This window comes from Elephantulus edwardii, unplaced genomic scaffold (assembly GCF_000299155.1).
Source record: "Elephantulus edwardii isolate Elephantulus edwardi_28Jun2011 unplaced genomic scaffold, EleEdw1.0 scaffold00009, whole genome shotgun sequence".
Classification (NCBI taxonomy): domain Eukaryota; kingdom Metazoa; phylum Chordata; class Mammalia; order Macroscelidea; family Macroscelididae; genus Elephantulus; species Elephantulus edwardii.
This window is the reverse complement of record NW_006399759.1, coordinates 5,031,864-5,043,102: the sequence shown is the minus strand read 5'-3', so window position 1 is coordinate 5,043,102 and position 11,239 is coordinate 5,031,864. Positions and strand designations below refer to the sequence as shown.

General features: G+C 40.4%; 1 protein-coding gene across 1 annotated transcript in view; it reads right to left on the bottom strand.

The window, feature by feature from the left end:
* Positions 1-11,239, bottom strand: part of RBKS (ribokinase) — a 175,084-nt gene that overhangs the window by 43,550 nt on the left and 120,295 nt on the right. Inside the window, exon 7 of the mRNA XM_006880576.1 lies at positions 9,169-9,357. Coding sequence (XP_006880638.1) covers positions 9,169-9,357 — 189 coding nt within the window. The remainder of the gene's footprint in view (positions 1-9,168; positions 9,358-11,239) is intronic.

Here is an 11,239-nt window from a genome sequence, read left to right as displayed (position 1 = left end):
GTAAAATGGTACAACCACTCTCGAAGGCTATTCTACTACTAGGAATATATCCCAAGGAAATTAGAACTGAGATAACAATGGAGATTTGTATACCAGTGTCCATAGCAACATTACTCACCATCATAAGAACATGGAAATAGTCCAGATGTCCAACCACAGTCTAATGGATTGAAAAATTGTGGTACCTTCGCACAATGGAATACTATGCAGCACTCATGAGCAATGATTTTGAAAACTACTGCCTAATTTGGGACAGACTGGAGAGCATTATGCAGTGTGGACTATCTCAGTCTCATAAGGACAAATACTGCTTGATATCATTAGTGTAAAAATAAAAGGATAACTAGTAAAAAATATATGGGAACCAAAAGGAAGAAGGGATGGGAGCAGGGGGGTGGTAATGGGTAAGGGCGAAATTACAGGGTTGCACAATTTCGTGGGTAGAGGGAGGGAATAAAGGATCTGGGAAAGATCCAGCAGGGACCTGAAGAGACAGGGTAATTGCAGGTGATTAATTTTATAAACAGAAAGCTTGGAAATGATGAAACACATTGTGAATGAAGAATAGTGTGAAACACAATGTATATGAACTTATAAGCAAATCATTATAAAATAAAAATTTTAAAAAAAGATGGCTTGACAGTGACTACAACAATGGACTCAAGTATGTCATTAACGATCAGGATGGCACAGGATAGGACAGGGCTCAGGACTGTTGTTCATTGGGTTGCTATGAGTTGTACCCAGCTTGACAGCACCTAACAATAACAGCAATAACTCTGTAGGATCACCTTTTTATTGGAATGAGAACAAATATGGATTTCTTCCAGTCTGTTGGCCAGGTAGCTTCTTTTCCAAATCTGTTAGCACAGACTATCGAGCAAGTTCATGGATGCATCTGTTTGCCAAAACATGTCAGTTGATACTCCATCAATTTCTGCTGACTTATTTTCTGTCAAGGCCTTCAGTGCATCATGAACTTCTTTCAGTACCACTAGTTCTTGATCATATGCTACTTTCTTTTTGGACAGTGACTCTGTATTTTTTCCATCTTCTTTTGATGCTTCCTGTACCATTCACTGTTTTGTCCATAAAACCCTTTAGGATTGTAGCACAGGCTTTGATTTGTTTTTCATTTCTTTCAGCAAAGTGTTATAATAAAATGTGCTAAGAGCTAGAGTTGGAAAATAAAGAGATGAATTCACTCAGTATTCTTAAGCTTAAGGAACTGAAAAACAAATTCAAGCTTTGAGTTGCAATATTTAAGGAAGCTATAGACAGAATACTGAATGATTTAGGAAGCCTTAAAAGAAGATGGAAGGAGTATACAGAGTCCCTGTACCAAAAAGAATTGGATGACACAGAAGAATTTTGACAAACAACATATGATCAAGAGGCAAATGTGATGAAGAAGGAAGTTCAAACTGCTCTGAAGGAATTGGCAAAAAACAAGGCCCTAGGAATTTATGGGATACCAATTAACATATTTCATTAAGCAGATGTTGCCTTGGATGTGCTCACCAGGTTGTGTCAAGAAATTTGGAAGACAACTACCTGGCCAACTGACTGGAAAAGGTCCATATTTATTCCTATTCCAAAAAAAGAAGACCTGACAGAGTGTAGAAGGTTTATTGAACAACCAGGCCACGGTTTTCGCAATTACTTGCTATGCATCAGAGAGCTGGACAATGACTAAGGATGACAGAAGAAATGATGCCTTTGAGTCGTGGTGCTGGAGAAGAGTCTTGAACATGTCATGGGCTGCCAAGAAAATAAATAGGTTTGTCTTGGGAGAGGGTGAAACCAAGTTTCTCCTTGGTGGCTAGGATTTTGAAGCTCCATCTTACATACTTTGGGCATTTGTTAAGAGGAACCAATCCCTGGGGAAGGATATCATGCTCGGAAGGGTGCAGGTGAGGAAGACCACGGATGAGATGAATTGATACAGTGGCTAGGGAAATTGGTGTAGGTGTGTCAGAGTCAGTGAGACTGGCTCAGGACAGGGCAGACTTCAGCGCTGTAGTACACAGGGTTGCTATGAGTCACAGTGACTCAACGGCACATAACAACAACATCACTAATAACACATGCAAGCAAAATCCTGCTGAAGATTATAAAAAAAAATGACTAGAATGGTACACTGACAGAGAACTACCAGAAATACAGGCTGGATTTAGAAGAAGCCATGGCACTAGAGACATTATCACCAATGTCAGATGGATCGTGAGTGAAAGCAAAGAGAACTAGAGGAATGTCTATCTTTGTTTCATTGACTATGAAAAGTCATTTGTCTGTGTGGATCACAACAAATTGTGGCTAACTTTAAGAAGAATTGGAATTGTGCTTATGTGAAACCTATACTTTGATCAGAAAGCAGTGATCAGGACAGAACAAGGAAACACTGGATGGTTCAAAATCAGTAAAGGTGTATATCAGGGATGCATCCTTTTTTCATACCTTTTCAATCTGTATGTGGAACAGATTATTCAGGAGGCTAGACTTGGACCAGGAGGCAGTCGTCAGAACAGAGCAAGGGAACTTGGGAAGGGCGTACACGAAGGGTGCATCCTATCTCCGTACCTTTTCAACCTGTATGCAGAACAGATTATGTGGGAGGCTGGGCTCTATGAGGAGAAATGTGGGGTCAAGATTGGTGGAAGATCTATCAACAATCTGCGTTATGCGGATGACACAACCCTGCTTGCTGAAACTGAGGAGGACCTGAAGCGCCTGCTGCAGAGTGTCAAGGACTGCAGCCTACAATATGGATTGAGGCTCAATGTCAAGAAGACAAAGATTCTCACCACTGGACCAACTGGCAGCATCAGGATGGATGGTGAAGAGTTTGAGATTGTACACGGATTTAGTTTGCTTGGCTCCACAGTCAACACTCTTGGCACCAGCAGCCAGGAAATTAAAAGGCGCATTGCCATGGGAAAGTCTGCTGTTAGGAACCTTTCCAAAGTACTGAAGAGCAATAGTGTCTCTCTGGAGACTAAGGTGCGTTTGATTACAGGCCATGGTCTTCCCAATCACTTGTTATGCATCAGAGAGTTGGATAATGACGAAGGAGGATAGAAGGAGAATTGAAGCCTTTGAGCTGTGGTGCTGGAGAAGAGTATTGAGAATACCATGGACTGCTAAGAAAACCAACAAAATTCATCCTGGAAAGGGTTAAACCGGGTGGCTCCTTGGAGGCAAGGAATCTGAGGCTCTGTCTAATATACTTTGGACATGCTTGGGAGGGTGGAGGGACAGCGCAGGAGAGGAAGGCCCTCTATGAGGTGGATTGATTCAGTGACTGGGATAATCAGGATGGGAGTGTCAGAGACAGTGCAATTGGCACAGGACAGAGCAGAGTTTAGGGCTGTTGTACATAGGGTCGCTATGAGTCACAAGCGACTCGACGGCACATAACAACAACAAAAACAACTGACTTTATGAGGAGGAATGTGGCATCAAGATTGGAGGAAGACTCATCAACACCTGCTTTATGCTGATGATACAACCTTACTTGCCAAAACTGAGGAAGACCTGAAGTAAGTAAGGTCAAGGACTGTAGCTTTCAATATGGACTCAACAATAAGAAAACAATTATTCTTACCACTGGGCCAATTGGCAGCACCATGAGAGTGAGGAAGAGATTGAGGTTGTAAATCATTTCAGCTTGCTTGTCTCCACAATCAATACTCTTGGCATCAAAAGTCAGGAAATCAAAAGATAAATTGCGCTAGGGAAGTTTGCCATCAGAGATCTCTCCAAAGTGCTAGAGAACAATGATTTCAGTCTAGATACTAAGGTGCACCTGATCCAGGCCATGGCCTTCACAATAACTTGCTATGGATCAGAGAGCTGGACAATGACTAAGGATGACAGAAGGTGAATAGATGCCTTTGAGTTGTGGTGCTAGAGAAGAGTATTAAACACATCATAAACTGCCAAGAAAACAAATATGTCTGTTTTGGAGAATGTAAAACCAAGTTTCTTTTTGGAGGCATGAATTTTGAAGCTCCATTTCACATACTTTGGGTATATAGTCAGGAGGAATCAGTCCTTGAAGGGTGGAGGGATAGCACAGATGAAAGAGGGGTAGCAAAGAGGAAGACCCAGGATGAGATGGGGTAAATGGGGTAAAGACCATAGGTTGTTGGGAGTCAACTAGACTGACTCAGGATAGGGCAGTATTCAGAGCCATTGTACATAGGGTTGCGATGAATTGCAGGTGACTTGACGGCACATAACACCACCAACACCAACACCACCACCAGCTCTAGGCCAATAGCAGCATCATGATAAATGGAGAAAAGACTGAAGTTGTTTAGCACTGTGTTTGTCTAATTAGTGGACAAAGATTCAAACAGGTGTAAAAATATATCCTCTTTTGCAATCCAGAACTCATTGTTCAGTATGAGTTTAATAAAACAAAACAAACCAAAACAAAAAAACAACAAAGAAGTTGTCACCAATTTCATCTTACTCAGAGCCACAATCAACACCCTTGGTACTAGCAGTCAGGAAATAAAAAACATTTTGCATTGGGACAGTATGCTGTCAAGGACCTTTCCAAGATACAAATGAGCAGTGATGTGTGCTTCAATCAGGCCATGGTCTTTTCCATCATTAGCTATGAATCTGAGAGCACATAACAACAATATGGGTTAATACAAACGGACTTTCAATAGAATATTACAACTTTGTTCCTATGTAGCTTCATTCCTTTGCTCCCCTTTTTTGCTGTTATTGCCACTTAAATTATACCTTTTACATTGTGTGCTCATCAACACAGAATTCTAATTATTGCTTTGTGAAGTTCTCTTTTAAATACAATAGAAGAAAAAGACCTAGAAACTACATATTCAGCGGCGTAGCTAACTCTATGGTGCTGATTATTTCTTCATGTCAGTTATTGTTACTGTCTAGGGTCCTTTCAACCAAAAGGACTCCCTTTAGTATTATTGTGAGTCTTGTTAGTGAGGAATTCTAATTTTATCTGTAACTATCTTACTTCCTACTTCATTTTAAAGACAGTTTTGCTGGATATACAATTATTGGTTTTAAAATTATTTTTTTATTTTTGTAACTTTTAAAAATATTTTTTAAAATTTCGTATTGGTTTGCATCGAAAATTCATATACATTGTGTTTCATACAATCATTCCCATATATTATGTTTTATAAAATTAATCACCACTGATCTATTTAAAAGACAACTGAATAAAAGAACTATTAAAAATCTGTGTTCTCTGAGTATTTTGAGTATGACATCCTACCATCTTTGGCCCTGAATAGTTTCTGGTAATAAATCAGCTATTAATACATTTTTAAAATTATTATTTTATTTTATATTGATTTGCTCACAAAGTACACTGCGTTTCACACTATTTTCATTCATTTTGTTTCTTACAACCATTCCTATGCTTTATGTTTTATAAAATCAATCACCATTGGACTGTGCCTATCATTACCCAATCTTTTCAGGCCCCTGCTGGATCCTTCCCATTTCCTTCACCCTCTCCCTCCACCATCAAACTGTGCAACCCTGTGGTTTCTCCCTACCCATCATGCCCCTCTTCAACTGTTAATCTTATTAAGGATTTCTTGCATGTGATGAGTTGCTTCTGTCTGGTTGCTTTCAAGATTATTTTTGTCTTTTGCCTATTACGCATGTAGGTGAGGATCAGTGAGTACCAAATGGGCTTTAGTGTGACAGATTCTGTTGTTCACAGCGTTGTTATGTATCAGTTGACTCGAGAGCACTAACAACAACTCCTTGAGTTTACCCTGCTTGGAATGTGTTGAATATGCTAGGACTTTAAATTAAATTTGGAAAAATTCTTGAACACTATTTCTCCAGCCATTCCCTCTGCTTCTTTACCTCTTCTCTTTCTCTGGACTCTAGTGCTATGTAGGCTGGTAAGACTGATGGTGTCCCTCTGGTCTTTAAGCTTCTGTTAAATTTTTTTAAAGTTCTTTTTGTTTCTCAGACTGGATAATCCCAATTAGCCTTGAAGTTTGTTGATTTGCTTCTTCTGTTAGCTCTAATTTTCAGGTGAATTCTTACTATTACTGATGGAAGGTGCCATGGAATGTGTTCCAACTAATGTTATTGTTATGTGCCATTTAGTTGCCTGTGACTCATAGTGACCCTATGTACAACAGCCCTAAACCTTGCTCTGTCCTGTGCCAATCTTATTGTCTCTGACACCCCCACCCCATTACCCCACGGAATCAGTCCATCTCATCCAGGGTCTCCCTTTCTTGCACATGTATATATTGGAATATACACTGGAAGGAAACACTGCCCAAAAGGTTGGCTCAACACTGACTCCTGAGAATCAAGTTAGAACTGACTCATAGCGAATCCTCCTATGGATTGTAAGGGCTCTAACTCACACAGGAGGAGAATGACCATTTCCCCCGTGGAGTGGTGGAGTCATACTGCCAGAGAGGTGCTGCCTTCGTTTTCACAGAACAACTCCCTAGGGACGAAGTTACCAGAGCACCCTAAACTCTTATATTAGCAATAAAAAAACCCTGTTGCCCTTGTTAAAAATCCATTTAGATCAGTGAGGATGGGATACAGAAATTCAGAAACTTTGCATTAGAAGGCAGTTGAGATATCTAGAGTGTAGGGGTAGGGAAACTTTAGTTCATGGACCAAAACTGGCCTGAGCTGTTTTTGTAACTAAAGTTATATGGATTACAGTCACACACATTTGTTTATGTATTGTCTATGGCAGCTTCCCTGCTATTGTGATAGAAATGAATAGTTGTGATGTTGTTGTTGTTGTTATGTGCCGTCGAGTCGTTTCCGACTCATAGCGACCCTATGCACAACAGCCCTAAACCCTGCTCTATGCTGCGCCAACCACACCGCCTCTGACACACCCATCCCGATTACCCCAGTCACCGAATCAATCCATCTCATAGAGGGTCTTCCCCTCCTGCGCTGTCCCTCCACCCTCCCAAGCATGATGTCCCTCTCCAAGGACCCGTCCCTCCTGGCAACATGTCCAAAGTATGTCAGACGAAGCCCCAGAATCCTTGCCTCCAAGGAGTAGCTTGGTTTAATCCTCTCCAAGATGAATCTGTTTTCCTGGCAGTCCATGGTACATTCAGTACCCTTCTACAGCACCACAGTTCAAAAGCATCCACTCTCCTTCTGTCCTCCCTAGTCATTGTCCAACTCTCTGATGCATAACAAGCGATTGTAAATACCATGGCCTGTATCAGGCGCACCTTACTCTCCAGAGAGACACTGTTGCTCCTGAGTACCTTAGAGAGGTCCCTAACAGCAGACTTTCCCATCGCGATACGCTTTTTGATTTCCTGACTGCTGGTGCCAAGAGTGTTGACCGTGGAGCCGAGCAAACTGAAGCTGTGAACACTCTCAATCTCTTCGTCATCCATCCTGACGCTGCCAATTGGTCCAGTGGCGAGAATCTTTGTCTTCTTGACATTGAGCCTCAGTCCATACTGAAGGCTGCAGTCCTTGACCCTTCGCAGCAAGTGCATGAGGTCCTCCTCAGTTTCAGCAAGCAGGGTTGTGTCATCTGCATAACGGAGATTGTTAATAGATCTTCCACCAATCCTGATGCCACAATTCTCCTCATAGAGCCCAGCCTCTCGGATAATCTGCTCTGCATACATGTTGAAAAGGTATGGAGACAGAATGCATCCCTGGCGTACACCCTTCCCAATTTTGAACCATGCAGAGTTACCCTGCTCTGTTCTGACTACTGCCTCTTGGTCCAAGTATAGGTTTCATATTAGCACAATTAAATGTTCTGGGATTCCCATTCTTCTCAGAGTCAGCCACAGTTTGTTATGATCCACGCAGTCAAACGCCTTTGCATAATCAATGAAACACAGATAGACATTCTTCTGGTATTTTCTGCTTTCAGCCAAGATCCATCTAACATCAGCAACAATATCCCTAGTACCACGACCCCTTCTAAACCCAGCCTGGACTTCCGGCAGTTCTCTGCTGATGTGCTGTTCTAATCGTTTTTGGATGATCTTCAGTAGAATCTTGCTTGCATGTGAAATCAATGACACTGTTCTGTAGTTTCCACACTCAGTTGGGTCACCTTTCTTTGGAATGGGAACAAATGCATAAGATGGCATAATAAAATAATTACTTATTTGCCTCTCTCTCTCTCTTGCGCGCGCACACACACACACACACACACACACACACACACAAGAAGAGGGATTGAGTGAGTGTTTCTACTTGTCTAGTGCTTGGATCCTTTCTGATATAATTCTCCATCTCTTGGTCCCAAGTATTAACTGATCTATTACCGTTGTTGTGTTGTTACATGCCATCGAGTTGCATGTGACTGATAGCAACCATATATATATATAGTAGCTCTGAGCCCTGCCCTCTCCTGAGCCAGTCTCACTAATTCTAACACACCAACCCCCATTGCCCCAGTTATAGTATCAATCCATCTCATCCAGAGTCTCGCTCTCCTGCGTTGTCCTCCACCCTTCCAAGCATGATGTCTACTCTTACTATATATGACCTACTATTATGCTGGGAATGAAAATTTGAGGAAGAATAGGGTTACATTTATAGTTAAAAAGCCCAAGTTGCACAGGAGGAGACTGCTCATCTTTCTCTTGTGGAGCAGCTGGTGGATTTTAATTTAGGAGGTGCACATGGTTAACTGCTCAACTACTAACTGAAAGGTTCACAGTTCAAACCCTCCCAGAGGATCTTTGAAGGAAAGCTTGGGATTCTGCATCTGAAAGGTTATAGTCTTGAAGAGCTTATGGGGTGGAGTTCTACTCTGATACACAGGGGCCACATGGCAGCAGAGATTCTATCTTACCTTATCTCCAGCACCTCGACATAACTGGCACTTAACAGATGTTCAGGAAATACTTACTGAATGAATGAATGAGTATAAGCAGTACAGGTATAATTTACAGATAATTTGATCTTACGGATGAAGAAACTTAGACTCAGAGGGGTGATGTAAGTGATTTGCATAAGGTGACAGTGAGTTAGAAAGGGATTAAGATCCAATTCTCCCGCCCAGTTGTTCTCTTCTACTTCTATTACCTCCTACGCCTTTATATAATCTAAAATTAAAATGTTGCATCTTGGTTACTAAAGAATAATATGCAATGCCCCGAAGGATACTTAAATCTTTGAGCTTACCGTGGTGTCTACAGCCTTGACCTTCTCTGTGATGATGTGCTTTGGGACACGCTCTGTCTGTGACAGCATCACACAGCCTTCAGCACCTAAAGTGACGATGACCACATGGCATCCCCTTTCCATCAGCACCTGTGCAGCCCTCCCAGCGTCTGCAGGGCTGCCAACTGGGACGCCAGTCAGAATCTCAGCCTGGAACACACACAGGCAGAAGAAACAAGGGTAGAAGTGAAGTAAAGCCGCCTACTTTCAGATTAATTTGTCTTTCTAAAAAATGTCTCCCTTCTTTTTTTTTTTTAATTTTAAACTGGTTTATTTACAAAGTTTGTATACATTTTTTTCACACCAGATTTTTGCTATTTCCTTCACCCCCCACCATCAAATTGTTTGACCATATGATTACCACCTCCCCTGCCCCTTAGACCCTCATATTTATTCTACAATAACAGTCTCATACAGTATTTGTCCTTATGGGACTGAGTGAGTTTACTTAGCATAATGCTCTCCAGTCCCTCCCAAGTTAGGTAGTAATTTATAAAATCACTGCTCCTGCATGCAGTGTTTCAAAAGGGTCAATAAAATTGACAAACCACTGGCAAACTTAACAAAAGGAAAAAAAAGAGAAGACACAGATAACTTGATTAAGAAATTATAGAGATGACATAACAACCGAACCAGATGAAACTAAGTTTATAATATTGGGATACTATGAAAAGTTATACTCTGATAAACTCTAAAACCTAGAGGAAATGAAACCCACATTGACAAGGACAGATTTAGAACACTTGAACAGACCATCACAAAATAAAGAAATTGACCAGGTCATAAAAAGTCTTCCTTGTAAGAAAAGTCCTGGACCAGATAGCTTCACAGCTGAATTTTACCAAATATTCAGAGAGGATGTATCACCAATTCTACTTAAATTATTTTAAAAAATAAAAAAAGAAGGAACATTCCCAGAGTCATTCTACGAAGTAAGCAAAACCCTAATATCAAAACCAGGCAGATATGAGCAAGAAATAAAACTAGAGACCCATATCTCTCATATATATAGAGGCAAAAATCCTTTACAAAATCTCCCTTCTTTCTTATCACAACTGATGTTATGACAGATTCTGTCTCCAGACAATACACCAAACCACAACAATAAAAACTAGCTATAAAAATATTCTTGGGACAACTGGGGAAAATGGAATATGGCCTAGATATTAGACCATATGGGATTATTTGGAATTTTCTTTGGCATGGTTATATTATGGTTGCTTTTTAGGAAATGCACACTGAAGTATTTAAGGGTAAAGTTTCATGATGTCTGTAATTTACTCTCAATTCATTCAGTGAAAACAAAAATAAATACATACAGGGAAGGGGGAGAACAAATATAACAAAATGTTAACTTAGGTGAAGTGTGTATTAGTGTTCATCATGTTGCTCTTTAAACATTTTTTTTAAAAAAAAATTTCCTTTCATTCATTGTTGCACATTTTCCTCTCTGACCACCCCCATCCAGTTTGCTTTTCTCCTTGGAAAAAAAACCCCAAACAAACCAAAATTCTTTCACTGTTGTAAAATTCCCCCAAGTCCACTTTATTATTCAGTTCTTATTTTGTACTGTTGTCATACAAATAATACCCAATCAGACACTCAATTTAAAAGTTCCCTCCCTCATCTGTTTCCATACAGTATAAAATATTTATCCCTTCTTTTCTTAGTTTCCCCCAACTGTGATGTCAGTCCTGTTTTAGAACAGTGTCATTATGTAGTATTTGTCATTTTGTGACTGAGATATTTCACTCAGCATAACGTCCTCCAGGGTCACCCATTTTATTTAATATTTAATGAGTTCCTTGTTTTTCAGTGCTGCATAATCTTCCACTGTGTGAATATACCAAAACTCCTCTATCCATTTATTTGTTGATGGGCACTTGGGTTGTTTCCATCTCCTTGCTATTGTGAACAACACAATTGTTATATGTGTATGATAATTTTCATACTAAGTTAGGAAGAACAAAGAAAATGCTATAAAATAAAACAAGGGAACCGGCACTGGCTGAAAATCGCCTGTGACTTCATC